The following is an 18,087-nucleotide window of genomic DNA, read 5'->3' as shown; positions in this document are numbered from 1 at the left end:
GTGTCTGCATGATAATTTAGATGCAAGGCTCCAAGTGGCCCAAATTAGCGCCATCCAGGGCTTTCACGCTGCTCCCTTTATGTGTTCTAGTCTATTCGCAATGCCAAACGCGGCATCTTAATTAGTTTGCGAACTCCTTGTCATTTTCACAAATTTCAGTGGGCTTGCAGTAAATACGCACAACTGTATCTGCGATAATTTTTTAGGAAATGCGATACGTGAGTGAAATTTATTATAAGTGAAAAGTGCAGCTGCCTTCGTGTTTTCTTTTTCCCCTGGCTGGCGTCACGTAATCAGATTTTGGTAAATCAGTGCAGGCTGTGGGAGGGAGGTTTGAAGCCTCGCTGTTGGCCGTGCTGCGTGGGTTCTGCAAACACTGGGCCCTATCTCGAGTGAAGCACTTTGGATCTTACGATGGAGGGAGGAAGGCCCTGCGCGCGCCGTCACCTGGCAGTTTTAGAACAAGCAAGATACACAAATCAAAGGAAAACAGACAAGCGAGGCTAAAGTGAAAGCAACCATACTGTGTTTAATTAGTAACCTGATCCACGACGAGGAATGCAGCTGCCACCCTGCACGCCGTTGCTGGCTCCCAAGAGCAAAACACAGTGGGAGTGACATATTGGAAAGGAGGTGGGACATGCACCCGCCTTTGGCCATTTGCTTGCTTTCATTATTGAAAGACACACACAAAGGCCAATCCAATTTGTGGGAGGAGTCAGACCCACACGGAGAAGTTTAGAGTGCTTACAAGAAGTCTCCCATAGACCACCACATGCGTGCTGCGCTAGACTCAACCAAAAAAGTGTTTTCTTCAACTTGAAGAGATTTGCTAGTAGTGCACCCCCACAGTCCAACCCCAAATGTAGCAGCAGGAAGAACTTTAGCCTTGTAAATCTCGATCATTTCTTTTATGGCGGGTGACCCAGTTTAGATGCACATTTTTTAAAATTCTCTCTATTCCTGCTCATTTTAAGTTTAGCATTTGCAACCTGTTGCGCCCATATACTATTACTTGTAAATTGGCCCCCTAGATAGCAAAATGTATTCACTCTGTTGACTAGGGAGCCTACATTTATTTTTGTTGTTTCTCGCATATCATTGGAAAACTCTTTGCTTTGTTAATTGTCATTTTTTTAAATGTCATTTACTCTCCGAATGCTGTCAACAATTTCTGCAATCCATTGGGGATCTTAGATGTTAATACGTCATCATCGGTGTATAAAACCGGAATAGGGCGCCCTGTAATGAGGGGTACATCTGCCTGAAGCACCTGCAAGGCTTCATCCACTCCATTAATAACAAGCATTTGCAATGCAATAGGTCTCGCAGAATTAAAGTTTGAGTTACTGGGATTGTAAATGACAATGCTTTGCATTAATTTTTTTTTCCTTTAATTTGCAATTGGTATATAAACATTGTTTGTGAATGGTTAGCTGTTGCTTATGCGAGCATTGGAGAATAAGACACCATTGTACACTGGAACAAGAGACGGTGACCGCTAGGATAGGAGTCGCATGCAGTACACTGGTACATTGGAAATGGACAGAATGGAGATGAGACACTGACATGTTCAATTAGGGAGACACTTAGTGCATTAGGATGGCAAGGCATTGAGTCAAGTGGCCGACATTCACTTACACTTGGGCATGGAAGACTGACTACACTCTAGGAGAGGAGACAGCACACTATAGGGAGACAGTACAGTACAGGGAGACAGCACAGTACAGGGAGACAGCACAGTACAGGGAGACAGCACAGTACAGGGAGACAGCACACTACAGGGAGACAGCACACTACAGGGAGACAGCACACTACAGGGAGACAGCACACTACAGGGAGACAGCACACTATAGGGTGACAGCACACTATAGGGAAACAGCACACTATAGGGAGACAGCACACTATAGGGAGACAGCACACTATAGGGAGACCCTGCTGTGACTATTTCATGCTTTTTGTCCTAACAAGCTGAAACTGGGCAATGAGACACTGACAGTGCAATGACGGGTATCAAGGACAGCACTGTCTGAAGGAGACACTGTCACAGGGCGTTTAACAGGCACGCGCACAGAACAGTGTGACAAAGTATTAACAGGCAACACTGAAATTGTACTGGGGCAGGAAGAGATAGGCTCATTCAGAGACCGTAGATAGCGACACAGGAGACGCTAACGGACACTCGTGTTGATATACCAACATGCTCTGGCAGACGCAAAGACACCCTGATATACGCACAGGGAGGATGGAACAGGGGCACAGTGACAGCGCACGGTAATGAGAAGTACTAACATGCTCAATTGGAGAGGAGACATGCTCGGTGACTGTTAAACACCGACGCGCTTTTGGACCGAGACTCCGTTCTTTCTGCCACAGGGCATGCCAATACCATGGAGACACAGACGTACACTGAGGCAGGTGGCACTGAAATGCACGCGGAGACAGAGGGACAGTGACAGGCAATGGCACAAGGAAGCACCAATATCCTCACTGGAGAAGGGAGACCCTTAACCATACTTTGACAGGGAGACACAGGAACAGGACAACAGGGCACGGGGATAGGAGAAAAGAATACACAGTGCCAGGAAGACAATGATGCACACTAAGACATGAGACACAAATGCACACTGGGACACGACACTGCGATAGCCGCAGTCATATACTGGTGACAGCAGCCATGAGGCAGGGGGGCAGAAGGACGAGACACACAGCCTGCACTGACAGCTAATGCCACATACGGGATAAGCAGACGTGCAGGAGATGGGGAAACATACGAGCCATGTGCGTTCAACAAGCCTCACGAGGGCCAGGTCCATCTACTATTCAAGAGGCCAAGAGACATCACCCGTGCACCCTCCTCTAACTGCCCAGCTTCTAAAACTCTTATATATGTGTACATCCGGGGCTTGAAGTGGGGGGGTATATAGCAATAGCGACGGAAACACTCGTCTGTTAGAATTAAAAGCAATAAAAAGAAACACAAACTGGCATCATTACAAAGTCTAACACAGTAACCAAGACAAGACGTGAGACATGAGACACAAATGCACACTGGGACACGACACTGTGATAGCCGCAGTCATATACGGGTGACCGCATTCAAGCCTGGGCACGACCCTCTACAAACAAAAGGATGCGAAGGCTAGGGGTAGATCATGCTTAATGTTTCTTACCCATACTACCCAACATTGATGATTCTTAGTACATGAATGATTCGGGTACAACAGTAAAAATACACGCAGGTACTTACAATAATTTTTTCTCTGCTCCCACAACACGAAACCGAACCCTTCCGTGGGGCGGGACTTCCGTCTTCGGAAGCCCGCGCACGCGCCCACGGATGGCCAGAGAAGCAGTGCTGGTGATGTGGTGCTCCCATGCCCGAGGGAGTCCCGCGGTGGCGGCTAAAGTCCGGAGTGGCGGTAAGTGGGCCTTAGTTGTAGAGGGGGATGGGGGGTCTCGGTGCACTTGTGTGTGTGTGTGCGCGCGCGTGTGTATGTGTGCGACGGCGGGGGGGGTCTTGGTGCACTCGTGTGTGTCTGTGTGTGTGCGCGTGTGTGTGTGTGCGACGGCGGGGGTGGGGGGTTCTCTGTATGTGTGCGTGCGTGCATGGGTGCTCGCATGTGTGTCTCTGTGTATGCGAATGCGTGTGTGGTGTTGGAGCTTCACAGGAGATAGCAGCTGGCCACAGCGAGCGCGTTCGTGTGGCCCGCTCCGATCGCCTCCTCGAAGAGGAAAGGCGCGCGGCCAGGTGCTGTCTCCTGGAAAGCTGCGTCGGTAACAATAGATCTCTGGCGAGACAGCGCTTCGCGCTGTAATCGCCACGAGACCTAAAAATCACCACGAGACCTAAAAAGGGAAAATAATAAAAGGGCTAATATGCATCCATGTCTAATACCCTTTCCTACATTAATATCAGGTGTGCTTTCGCACAGATGTTGCTCGATAGATTCTCATAAATGCGAGCCAAAGAGCAAATTGCCATGGGAGCACCTAGGCTAGTCAGGGTAGATCATAAAATAGAATGATTAACTAGGTCAAATGCACTGCTAAGATTTACAAAGCAGAGGTACAGAGGCCCCGCTTACCCCATGTATATTTCCCTATTAACAGGTCTAAATTGACGCATTGTTCCATTGTTCCAAGGCCACTCCAAAACCCATATTGGGCTGGGGAAAGAATACAATTTTCCCAGGCCCATTTCTCCAGCCTCTGTAACGAAACCCTGCTCAGCAATTTTACAAAAGCATCCAGGAGGGAAATGGGGCAGTAGCATTTAGAATCTGATTTGTCACCTTTTTAAAAAATGTGAATGTTTATTGGCACATACCAGGACTGAGGAGTTAAAACTTTCAGCAGCTGTGTTGAGTACCCTAGTTAAAATAGGTCCCAATAGTTCTTTGGATGCCTTAAAAACATTTACCGGGACCTCTTCCTGTCCTGGGGCCCTTCCACTAGCACTAGAAATTATAGCACAGTTGTCAATAGAGATGTTAAGTGGGATTCAATGTCAATTGCAGGTTCTGTCAGTCCCCATTTCTCTGCCCACATTTAAAGTATCATTAAACATTTTGGAAAAATGTTTCACCCGTGCATTGTAGGCTACAAAGGAGTTAAGTTCTGGGATCTTATCAGATTTGAAAAAAGGGGCATTAGACGTATTCCAAAACAGCTTACTATTGCTTGTATCAGCAGCTAGTCTCAAATTGGACCATGCCTCTTCTTGTAAAGACCATTTTCCTCGCCGCAGTTACCTGCTTATAATTATTGCGGGGAGTCTTGATTAACACAGTATCTCTAGGTGAGCGATGTAAAGCCTCTCTCAGCCTTTGAGCGGTCAGAGTACATAGTGGATCCAACCATTTCCCATGTTTAGCTAGTACGTCTCTAGAGCTTCTTGTCAGGAGGATGTTAACACAACCGCGGATACTTAAAAAAAATATTTAGCATATGTTCCTGGGTTACCACCTCCTCCAGGCAATAGCTTAACTCAGTTAAATTCCTCTTAATAGTTTTCCTTAGAAAGTTGTTAGGTTCCACTCCTGCCCATGTAAAACGTACCCGATTTGGCCTAACTGGAGAGATGTCAGTAGCTGTTTTAAGTCCACTCCTTTATGACCCCAGAACGAAAAAGGTATTGCAATCAGGTTATGGTTGCTAAGTATAGATGGGATAATACAAGGGGTGCCAAATTTATTACTGACGGCCATGCACACCAGTAGATGATCAATTACAGTGCAGGCAGCCCTACCAGTAAAAGACAGGATCCGTACCCCATTCCAACCACTTTTGCTCTCAAACATAAGGCGATCATATTTAAAGATAAGTGAATGCAACATATCGCCATAGTCATTGTGACAGAAATGCAACAAATCGTCAGCCCAATGGTAACAGTAGACCATTCTAACTCCCCACCTTGTTCTTCAGCCCACATATGTTCCATGGAGTAAATAAATAGCCTTCTTTGGATCCATTATTAAAGCTAACCATTCGACATTCGGCACTAGATGGAGCATTGGAACTACAGGGCTCTGCATCTATGACTGGACTAGGCCATAGAATCTTTGCTCCAGTAATATCCTCAAAATCGTTTAAACAGTATTTATTAAGTTGTAGCAACCTGGCCACCGGCTCAGTTGTTTGCTTTGTGAGATTCCGCTCCCACTCTTGTCATAACTCTCCCCCACCATACCTTGTTTGAGTCTGTCCTTATCATGTAGTGAAGCCAATGCTTGGAACCTGTTAGATGTGGCTAGTGGGGGGAAGAATCTGATTAACCTCTCTATCCACCATGTGGCTATTTATTTTATCACTGGGCCCTGTTGCTGGGTGACATAAATGGCGATAGAAGAACACCAATGGGAGTAATCCAATATTCCTGGAGAAGGAGAAATCGGCATGGACCTTGCTAGGATTTCTCCTGCGTGGTCTGGATGTTGTAGACTAATGGTAATACAATCATCTTTAAAGGTCTTCCTTAAAGGCCCTACCCGCCCCACTCTCCGGGTTATCAATATTTGGTGTGATCTATTAGGGGAAGAACGTGATTCTTATCAAACCAATGCACTACTTTATTCATTAAGGATTCAGAGGATTCATTTTGCTCTGGATTCAACAATGATCCGTTAACCATTACTGCTACGTAAGGGCAGCAGGCTGGGGGTAGATTCATTGTTACAGGGTCACAGTGAGTGGATTTCACCTTAGTTACTGGCAGTGTCTGGGTCTGTGGTTGACCACCTCTTGGCATGGATGACAAAGAATAAAGATCAGGGGCAGAAATGGAGGGTATCGTAATATTAGTGGACACTGAAGTGGTACTATGGACAGCCACTGATGTTGAAGCTAAGAGGGGTGCAGAAGTACATACTGAATGCTAGAATAAGTTATTCCATTATTAACCCTTTCAGATCTTATAATACAAATGATTTTTTTAATAGTTTCTAGGCTCTTATCAACCGGCAGAATTATCTCATGTAACATCCCCTTAATAGACACAAGCAAATGATGTGCAGTTGTCAGTGTCTTTCATAGATTTGTAGGGTTCCTGGATAAACGATGACCAGCTGCTCCCTCTGACTTACCCCAGCTCCTTTCCCTTTAGGCCCATTATGCCTTTTCCTTTTGGTCGGAGGACCGTTATCGCAAGATTTTTCCTAAGCTTGGAGCCATGGCAGTATTTTAGCTAATGACTATCTGAGGAGTAATTATTGCTTATTGAAGTTGCTATTAAAATTGTGAGAGTTCTGCATTGTTTTAAAAATCCTGCGAAAATCCCACAGTTGAAGCACATTAAGAGATCTTTGTACAGTTCACAGATTGAAGTCTTGTCTATGATCCATATAACATTTCCCAAGTTGCCAAGATAATTTTATGCACCTGTAATATGAGTCTGAAAAGGTTTGAGCTTTCTGAAATTAACAATTAAAGCTACATCCAGATCGTTGAGAATCCTACATTGCTAATGTTACAAGGGCTCAAGATAGGTTGTTGACTATAAGGATACATTTGAACAGACTACCTCTGCTCTTTGTAATCTTTGGGAAATGCTTTTCTCTCCTCTATTTGCTCTTGAGGGATACTCGAGCAAGAAGTCAAATTGCACTTTTTGTCTAGCGGAGAACAGTTTTCGCTCTTTCATAGAGATAGTGCAATCTATAGAGAAAGGTTCAAAAGATCTGCCACCCTCAACCGATTGAGTCATTCACACATTGATCAGCCGAGATTCATCAGTCATTGGTGATAGTAATTGGCACTGAAGATGTACAAGATTATGCGCTAAAAGGTATCTAGCGATTTAATTAGTGTTGCAGTCAAATGGTCCTCAAAGGGGAGGTTTAAACTCCAGTCGCATGCGGTCTGCGCTGCACTGAATCGCGTTTAATACAACAGTAGTGATATAAATAGTGAAATCAGTAACCTCCCCTTATATGATATGCACAGCTTACTATTTCTCTATGATAACCGTGGACAAATATGTCAAACCATTGTCTTTGCTGCTACATTAAATAAAGTTCTGGGAAGTGCAAACAGCATGAAGAGGTGAGGGGCATAGAGCACTGGAAGAAGTAGCTTCGCTCCATAGTTTCTAAAAGGCTGATGCAGTGTCAGACTCGGACAGAAAATAGGCCCTGGCAGCTGAATTAAAGTGCTCCCCTCCCATTAGTGAATCAGATGGCTAAAACAGTGGCCCATGTTTGCAACTAGGGTAGTTTTGAACGTACAAAGATATGTTGAATAGGCGTTTTGCAAGGTTGGGGAGACTGCATGCATTTTTGGTTGCTGCAGGCAATGTTTGTGGTAATATCCGGGAAATCAACAATAAACACCAGCCCACTGGACTATAAAACAGGCCCACAAACCTCCAAAAAACTGACCCACATACTGATCTGTCACATTAGTCCAGTGGGCACTGCCTGATTGTCTTATAGGAAAGTCCAAGCCTGGTCTGATAAGGATGAGTAACAGTCAAATGAAGGGCTGACTGGATCTACAGCCCCGCCAGGTTTTTAGAAGCTAATGATAGTTACTTTGGCCTGTAGGTGTATGAAGGTGAAAATGATTGGTGGCGGGATTTGTTACAGAATTGGGTGTTGGTGAGTGGAAAGTAAAGGGAGGCGGGCCTTGCCATGAGAAGTAGCATTCTGAGGAGGTGCTCAATTGCAAGAGCTGAATCTGAGCCTGATATGAGAGATGTCAGTGACTAGGTAGAGGAGATAATGGAGGTAAAATTACAAGAGAGGAACATTGGTTTTTATAGAAACCTTACTCTTACCAGTGGGGTGTTTCCAGGAAAAGATAGTGATGCTTTTTTTGTAATTTCCATACAAAATACGACCCAGCATTATATATTTTTTTTAAAAATTCATTTTTGATCTGGTGAAAGTACAGGCTTGATACCAACTTTTGAACTTGAAGCAGTAAACCTGGTGGGCTGTAGCCGACGAACCACCTGAACATTACATGGGGAGAGTGCGTTCTGGGCAACAATCAGTACTATGAGATGCACACGATTATTTGTTGTTAGTGGGTTCCAAATCTTAATTCATCATCTGATATTGCACATTCAAGAATACACACGAGGAATGCATTTTATGATTTTATTACAATCAACGTACTGTCCTATACAAATAATGTTTATAGTTGTAAATATAACGATGAACAAAGTACTAGCAAAGAAAGGGATGAATAAACAAAATATTGCAAATAATTGAAATACTGTAGCTTTTTTTCAGAATTTCCTTGCATGGAAAAATTTAACCAGTCACTGTTCTTCAACCCCTCTCTTGCCTCTATCCAGGCTGTTTTAGCACCAGAAAGAGGTCTGTACGAGTTAATAAAATGGCCTCCCACCCACATCACTAAGCAGAACACCAGTCATGATTGATCTGTATTGAGAAGGTCGTTCTCTGTGGTCAGGACATTATAGCATACCCAGCAAGCCGATAATGCCAGGGTGGTTCTGAGATGCCTGCCTGTGGCCTTCACAAAAGATGTTTACAGCTGTGCTTCCTCAGACCAAGTCTCACAGGAAGCCAAAGATATTCTTCTTTGCCTTATACTTGTCTATACCAACCTTAAATATAGGCCTCACGTCGAAATAAATAAATGATGTCAAATACAAGAATTATCATGTTAATCTTGTTGCACCTTCACTTGATTTTGTAAATTATTATATAATTTGAATACATATATGAATAAATAATGCATTATCACACTATAGTAAAGCAAATGTCATAAAGCATGCATGTGCAAACCAAACAAAATGCAATATATGTTTATATATGAGAAATGTACGCTCAAAATATATGCAAATCTATCAATTCAAATAAAATATTTTCGGTGAGATGCCACAAAAGCCACAGTTCATTTATCAAATGTATGGTGGATCATATAAAATATATCGAAACTGCCAATAAAAATTTCCAATATATATTTTTTTAACCACGGTTATAAATCAAAAATCACACAAGGTGAATACATAAAACGTTATATAATTACTGAAGCAGAACATAACAGAGATATGTTAATTATACATACATTTTATTCAGATAGTTATCTCTTCATGCAAATCAATGAGTGTACATAAGCAAAAAATACAAAAGAAATAGGAAAGTAGTTAAGCAGTTGAACTAAGTCAAGAAGAGTACTGACTATATACAAAAGCTTTGTCTGTTAGGTGCATCAGTTGGACGGAGTCTATTGTGGCAGTGGTTCTTTGCAGTGACTGTATCATGCCCCAGTAAAGGTACCGCTTTGAGTTTAGAAGCAGTATGTTACAATACAGTAAGTGGCATGACATTTCTCTGGTTCTTTTGTGGTAATAAAGTTACTTAGGGTTCTCAACCCTCCCTTTAAGGCTGGCAACCACTCCAGAAAACCCATTCTTGGGCTCAAGGTATCTTGTTGTGGGACTGTACGTACAGAGCAACACCAAATTCCCTTCTATAGGACTGATAGGGCTATATGAGGAGTGCCCATCATTGTCCTGACCATACATAGGTTCAGGAGTTACCTAGTTGTGGGATTAGGAAGCACGCCAGTGCAACAAACTTCTAGTTTGCTCATTACTCAGCAACTACAGTTAGGTGCTGAGTACATGCAGTTCTCCATCATTGGTTCTTTCTTATATTGACATGCTTGAAATATTCCCGGCCGTACAGGAAGTCTTCCAGGAGAATGAGTATCAGCCTCAGACCTCCATAGCTGACAGCCCTCCTCAACTTGATGGACTTCTTTGTTACTGTAAGGAATCAAAGGTCATATATGGGCCTGTTGTGTTTGACAACGTTGCAGGAGATAATAGATATCTTTCAAAGGTTGATTCCTCAACAGCATGCCTAAAGTTGTTGAAGATACTGGCTGTGCTTCCACTGGCGGTACCCCATCAAACAAAAAGAAGTACAAAATCTCAGATACAACCCCAAACCCTGCCTTATGGACTATCCCTGGCCAGATACGGTTTTTAGCTCAGAGACTTAATGTAGATATAAGAACCCAGTCACGACATCAATGGCACCTCCTGATGGCGGATGGTTTTCGGTACATGACTCTGGCATGTTTCCAGGAATGTGGCGAAGCGATGGAGGCATTGAGGATGGATATTAGTGCTTCGCTCATCAGTAGGAGTCATTTAGGGAAGTCATGGTGGGACAAGGGTCAAATGGAGCCTCAGAGTGGATGATATTCATGGTAGCAGCGATGTTTACGGTGGTGAGGACAGGCCACGAGGTTAGGGGTCATTCATCAACCGTGAAGGGAAGTTGCGTTGCCACGGTGACAGGGTCTAGTTGATGGTCAAAGTTTCAGTACATGGAGTGATTTTGTTACAGATGAATTTCAAGTTTGTTTCAAAGGTATTGGAGGGGGTGATGTTGCTGGAGGCGTGGTGAAATCTTTGATGGCGAAGATTTCCTTGCTCCTGTTAGTGCTGCGTCAATGCGCTCTGCAAGAGCTGCGCACTTGGTTTTCCTTAGCTACTGGCGGTAGCATATCTGATAGACTTCTAGCCACAGGTTCCTTAGCTTAGAATTATCCCCATGTGTCAGATTGGATCCAGAAATGTTTCTGTGAGCAGTACCTCAGTGCGCTGGTCGGTGCCGTCATTCAACTCCGACTCTGCGCAGGACGTGACGTGCGGGGTGCCCATATAGGTGCCATAACAGTATGTTGACATTGTTTTTTTTCTTTCCGATCCAATCAGCGCAGATTCAGGATGTGCTACTTCTTAGTTGTTTTTTAGCTTCACTTTTTTGACCTTTGTCTAAGTCTTTTTGAGGTGTTTCCTTCTGGTGTGGCACGATGTAATCAAGGAAGGCCGGCTTCAAGCCCTGATCGATGTCGGTGACTGACCCGCACCTTGTATGCCACTGCTTCCTCGAGCTTGACTCTAATGCCTGCCCTGATTGCCGCACCATGAACCAGAAGGGCTTTAGTGAGTGATCCCTCAAGCTTGCTGGCGCTCAACGTGCGAAGGAGCGATGATCAAGGTCCCCGTCATAAGGAAGACCCCCCCCCTTCGAATCTGCGACTCCCTCATGCAGCCGAAAGGGCATTGTCTGACTTGGGCGCCACCTGGAGCCATTCCTTCCAGGCTGGACACTGAGCCCTATTCTTATGGGCTAGGACTAGGAGGAAAGTGGAAGGGGGGGGTCACTGGACCCTAAGGAATACCAACCTATGACACCTTGGGCTGGTTTGAGGATCTGGGTGAAGCCAGTGGACTGGACACTTCTTTAGATACTGGCATACTTTCTCCCCCTACCATGGCTACGAAGGAGGGAGCATCCTTCTCAATAGTGGTGTGGAGGGCAGCCGAAGTCCTAGACCTCCGCGTGCCCTTGACAGCCGGGAGTTTCCCCATCAGAAAAAATCATCACCTGTCCCACTGGCAGTCCATAACATCAGACAGGGGGATTTGCGGATCGTCCAAAGGAGCTACTCACTCCCCTTCATGACTAGCCCTCCCCCATGCCACCAACTTGCAACAGGCTGATGGAGGATCACTTCTCTATTCCGTCAGGAAGTAATGGTCTCTTGGCCAAGGGATCCATAGAGAGGGTGCAGATGCCAGAAGTAGGTCCTGGTTGTTATTTGTGCTACTTTGTGGTGCGCAAAAAGGATGAAGGCCTTCATCCTATCCTAGACCTGCGCCCTCTCAATTTCTTCCTCAAAAAGAAGTTCAGAATGCTCACGCTAGCTCAGATCCTGTCTGCCCACGACCAGAGACACTGAATGATACTTTTGGATTTATAGGACGCATACTTTCAAATCCTCTTTCTATCCGCCCATAGGCGTTACCTGTGGCCCACAGTAGGCCACAAGCACTTTCAGTTCGCAGTGCTCCCCCTAGGTCTCCCAGCACCCTTCAGGTGTTTAACAAGGTGATGGGGCTGGTTGCAACTTATTTGCGGAGATCATGGGTGACCGTCTTCCCTATCTCAATGACTGGCTGTTGAAGGCTTTCTCGCCCCAGGCCGACATCTCCCTCCTCCAGACTACGGAAGATCTCCTGCAATCACTGGGTTCACTATCAACATGCCAAAGTCACACCGAACTGAACAAGCGCAGTTTCCGGCTTAATCACCCAAACAGCAGGTCCAGGGTATTAAGGATTTGATACTTATGTTTCAGCCTCTATCCTGGACTTTGGTGAAACTGACTTTGAGGCTACTGGGCCTCATTGCCTCATGCATCCTATTAGTGACACATGTCCACTGGCATATGCGGGCTTTGCAGTGGGATTTGAAGTTCCACCGGACGCAGCATCGGGAATCTCTCCAAGGTCCATATCTCGGAGGGAACTGCAAAAGTGGTGGCTTACAAACTGAGATTGGGTCAGCAGCAGACCCCTCTCCCTCCTCTTCTCTAATCAGACCTGATGGCAGTGACAGATGAGTCACTCGTGGAATGGGGCGGCAATCTGGGAAATGTGACCTCAGGTCTCTGGTCTTCTGCAGAATCCAAACTCCTCATTAACCTATTGGAGCTCCAAACAATCTGATTGGCATTGAAAGCCTTTCTATCCTCCATCAAGGGAAGGCTAGTGCAGGTGTTCACGGATAGCACCATTGCCATGAGGTACTCCAACAAATATTGCTGGTTGGGATCGTAGTCCCCTTGTCAAGAGGCCCTGCATTTCTGGACATTTCTTGGTGGTTCAGAATTTGGCGGGCTCTCTGAATGCCAGAGTGGACGAACTATTGAAGATGCCTAGTGGTTCACAAATGGTGTCTCCATCAGGAGGTGGTGCAAGGTCTTTCAGCAGTGGGGAGACCCATGGTTAGATCTGTTTGCCACCGCCAAGAACATGCAGTTCTGCGCCCCGGAGGTTCCAAGACGGCTCTTGTTCAGGGACGCTTTTCATCTCAAGTGAAGGTCATGCCTCCTATACGCCTTTCTGCCCAAACTTTTCGTGAAGATCGGAAACGGCCGGGCCCAAGTCATTTTTGAGTTTCCGGACTGGGCACGGAGAATTTGGTGTCCCAAACTGTTGAGCACGGCCATCGATTTCCGATCAGGTTGCCACTTGGGGAGGATCTCCTGTCACAGCAGCAGGAAAGTGTCCTCCACCCGAACCAGTCAACTCTAAGCCTTCTTGCATGGAGATTAGGCAGCGACAGTTGACCGCTTTCGATCCTCCTCCCAAAGTCTAACGTTATCTTGGCAGCTAGGGCCTCTTTTCTGCCTAAAGTGGTCACACCATTCCATGTTGGTCAATCCATCACTCTGCCTACTTTTTACGCTCCACTGCAATTTCACCGGCTGGACCCAAAAAGAGGTGTCGTTCTACTTTGACCACGCACAAGAGTTTTGGGTGGACAACCAACTCTTCGTAGGGTATGTCGGACATCAGAAGGGACTGCCCAGGCAGAAGCAGACAGTGTTCTGATGGATCGTGCTCTGTATCAAAATCTGCTACACTTGCTAAGAAGTTTATGTACTCACTCTACCAGAGCAAAAGCTGCAACCACTGCATGTGGAGTTCCGGTCCTGGACTTCTGCCAGGCAGCAATATCTGCCTCCTTGCACATGTTCACAAACCACTACTGCCTGGACAGCCTGATCACCGGAGTTGAGCATTTTGCCCGTTAGGTCCTGTGGGACTTCCTCATATGACATTAGTTTGCAGACCCACCTACGGGGATGGTATTGCTTGGGAATCTGTTCTAAGCTAAGGAATCTGCAGCTAGAAGTCTATCATATGAACAAGTTACTTACCTTCGGCAACGCCTTATGTGGTAGAGACTCTGTCTAGCTGCAGATTACTTGCCAACCCACCATTCCTCCTCGCTCTGGGAATGGATTTATAGGGACAGGGATGATACCCTTTCGGTGCCATAATTTTCCACACCAGTGGTCATTGTTCTTCGTGGCTCAGTGCTCCTGGCGAGAATTGCAGCTAAAAGAAACTGACGGTTGGCGCATATGTAGGCTCTGTGTACATCACTTCTGGTGCGGATAACGTTGACGATACAACGCTGAGCAGAACTACACCACTATGGGCACTCTGGTATACTAAAATATCTGGATAAAGTTTTGCGCCTGGGGATTAATCTAAGGTAAGGAATCTTCTGCTAGAAAAAGTCTGTACCGGATAAGGCGTTATTAGTTCATTAGGGCTGACTGGAAGATGTATTTATCTGTGGTGTCTGAACTTGTTCTTTATTTGTGCTCCAATTGCATGCAGTGATGTTTTGTAATCCTGATAATAGCACTGTTAAACAACTAAAAGGTTGAAATTAAGATTGCAACATTTGAGACACATTTTACTGATTTTAGAAATGGCAGGCTATTCATGCTCCTTTTTTAGGTCTCGCCTACGCAGCGCTGCATAGGATACCTTTAGCCGTTGTACAGCTCTTTTTCCAAGCACATACTCGTGCTTGTGGTGGCATACAGCTTGCGGGAGTGCGCAGTGGTGTGCCACAAGCACAAGTGTGTGCTTTGAAAAATAGCAAACAGCTGCTGCTTAGCACGTGCGCGCGTACCCTCCCCCCCCTCCCACTTGTTTACGCGCGCACCACTCGCGGATTTCACGCTCGCTACCAGCAGCTCGCCACTTGTTTGATGAAGGCTGCAGTCTGAGCCTGGCCATGACAAGCTAACCGGTTTTCTAGAGGGCTTTTATTTGAGAGACTTCTGTGTTGCTTTACTCTACGCTGAGGATCATGAACACCATACTTAGTGAGTGAGAACAAAAAATTAAAATAAATTGTCCAACAGTCAGTTCTGTTTATATTATTTTATAGTGTTTGACTTTTTTTTAATAACCTACACCAATTAATCATACCAGCTCCTGTCCATGCACAATTTAATACTTTTCTTTTTACCAGCCCCTACAGCACGAAAGGCTGAGCAAAACTACCATGATTCAAACCTGTGAGTTCTGCAAATATCCCCACAGTGGTCTCTCAATTCATGCTGTAGTCTTGCTATTTAATGTCCTTAGTCACCTTTCTTGGACATATGTTGCTATCAGCAGTGAAGCAAGAAGCTGCCCTACTTAATGTTATGATCCTTCATCCCACTTTGTCTCAATCGGAGAGGATGTGGCTTAATGGGCAGACACTTCTAGTGTGTTGTCTGTCGTATGCCTTCCCAGCACTGAAAGTATGCCTTGTCAATTTCAGAGTTGGTCCCCCCATCGGCATTGGAATCACATCACGCCGCTGACTGCCCTCCATCCCAGCGAGTCACATAAGTGAAGCGGCCCACGAGGTACATGCAGCCCCACTGTACCTCTCCACATTGTTTTTTTCAAACAACTCCTGTTTCTCATTATAGGCAATTACTGCCTCCTGACAAAAATAACAAGATCAATTACCAGAGTTCCGCTGACATTTGCTCTCCACTCGTGACCGATCCCCCTCTTCAAGGTGTGTGCTAAAAATTTCTATCCTCCTACGTTCCTAAAGGTTCTGTTCCGTCTCATTAAACAAATCCACCTACCTGGAACCATTAACCGGCGTCCTGCGCACCTGGGGTTCCTCCCCCCTTTTTGCTCCCCCACTGGTTACAAATAAAGGACTTCAACCTACACACCAATTGTGTGACAGTTATTAATCCTCCTTTCCACTTCACAAGTAGATTAATTGTTTACTATTAAGCAGGCAACATAGGGTCACTCTGTTTGACCCCTTTCTTTCCTTTCTGTAGAGATATTTAGTGCTCACCACCTGTCCTGATTACTCTACTGAATGAGATGGAAACGCCGTCGACCTACCTAAACTCCTCCTTTCATTATATAAAATACTTACGAGAGGAGTGTAGTATTTTGTCCTTTTATTTATAAAATGTACCTTTTAATGTTTTTCACTCACTAGAGCACTTATATATCCCCTTTTTTGTAAGCACTGGTTCATTATAACTTTTTAATAATGTAAAAAAGTTGAAATGCTGCACTGAAAAAAATAACTGCATCTAAATCATTTTATGATGTCCTGCACCATACTTACCTTGCTTACTAAACTATTTGATTTGGGTTCTAAATGTAATTCTGAGTAATATATATAAAAAAGAGAAGTTTCAACGATAACTTGTATAGGACTCACTGTCCTCAGTGAACCTTTGTTTCTCACATATCTATGCATATATGGGCATTTATATAGCAGCGTTTAATCAAGCAAACAAACTTTACCAACCATTGTTTGTGTTTATAGGAATTTTAACTTAATTACAATTAATTAAAAAGCATTTGCAAAGCCAATAGGTCTCGCAATTGGGACCTTATAGGTATTTAGTAATACAGCACAATATCCTTGGTGCAACAACATCAACTGTTGCATGGCTAAACACTTATAAGGTTCCAAAGGCGAGACCTATTGGCTATGCCAATGCTTGTAATTGATGATTAATGTGTACAGTGCAAAGCATGATGGGACATATCAACCTATTGAGACACCGCATATTTCACCTTGCAAAGAGTAATGGCTTTTATTCTGTGGTTTCTTTCAGACTGTTTTTTGTGGGTGCCCGTGAAGGTCACCTTCCAGATTTACTGTCTTTGATCCATTTGGAGAGGTTCACTCCTATCCCAGCCCTTCTCTTCAATGTAAGTATGCTGTTACTTACCAGACCTGGTTGTAAATCATGTATTGAGAATTTAATTACAGTTTGCATCAATACTACAGTGTATTGCCAGTGGGGGATAATTCTGCAAACATAACCGCCATCAAAGTTGTGCTTCAGTGTGGACGATTTAGCGCGAAAAGTGCACTGCCGACTGGATGGGGACTAGTAACACTTTTACCATTTCTGCTACCTGCCGAAACTAGTTAAAAAAATTGTGATACTTTCTCTGCTCTGTTTTTGCAAAAATGTACTCTTACTCTGCTTTGTTTTGTAAAGCGCTCTGAAACCCTCATCTGGGTCTTGTTCGCGCTATAGAAAACTCTAAAAATAAATAAATAACAAACATGATTTTCTGTTTTAATTCCCTTTTGGATTTGAGCTACACAATGACTATGAGAGAACTAAGGTATCATACAAATACACTACTCTGGTTCAGTATATTAATACGGACAATGGTGCAACTCCATGGTCCTGAAAATAAGGCATGTACGATGTTGAAGTCTCAAGCTACAATAACTGTAATAAATTTTTATTTCAAAAAATTATTTTTATAGAAATAAAAAATGAAAACGCTGCGTTAATTCATCACATACACGATACACAATTTACTTGTAATATTTGTTAAAACACACAAAACAATTTAAATCCTCTCAAAACCATGTGATATTCTGAGAAACATGCACTTAGACCCATAATTCATTCGTCCACTTAGCCATTTTACATTTATCAATAATTTTAATATTGTGCAATGAACTGGCAATTATTAAATTATCCCAAGAAAAATGTAACGTTCTTAAAACTGCTTTGTTTGTGTCAACAAGATATATTTTGCAATTGCGAAGTATATGTCGAGATTTCATTGACAATAAAGTAGCTCCTGCATCAATGATGTGATCTATTTCCATACATCCTAAAAATTGGCGAACAAAACCATTTTCTTTCACATAAAATAGAAAACGATCTAGATGGAGGTGAATTGAAGAATACTTCATTTGTAGATCACAGAAACACTAC

General features: G+C 44.1%; 1 protein-coding gene across 2 annotated transcripts in view; it reads left to right on the top strand.

Moving 5' to 3' along the window:
• Positions 1-18,087, top strand: part of SLC7A6 (solute carrier family 7 member 6) — a 457,165-nt gene that overhangs the window by 311,671 nt on the left and 127,407 nt on the right. For both annotated transcript variants that reach the window (XM_078670746.1, XM_078670747.1), the window contains exon 7: positions 16,957-17,053. In XM_078670746.1, the coding sequence (XP_078526872.1) occupies positions 16,957-17,053 (97 nt within the window). The remainder of the gene's footprint in view (positions 1-16,956; positions 17,054-18,087) is intronic.

This window comes from Lissotriton helveticus, chromosome 12 (assembly GCF_964261635.1).
Source record: "Lissotriton helveticus chromosome 12, aLisHel1.1, whole genome shotgun sequence".
Taxonomy (NCBI): domain Eukaryota; kingdom Metazoa; phylum Chordata; class Amphibia; order Caudata; family Salamandridae; genus Lissotriton; species Lissotriton helveticus.
Note: the sequence above shows the minus strand (reverse complement) of the source record. Positions and strands in the feature narration are given on the sequence as shown.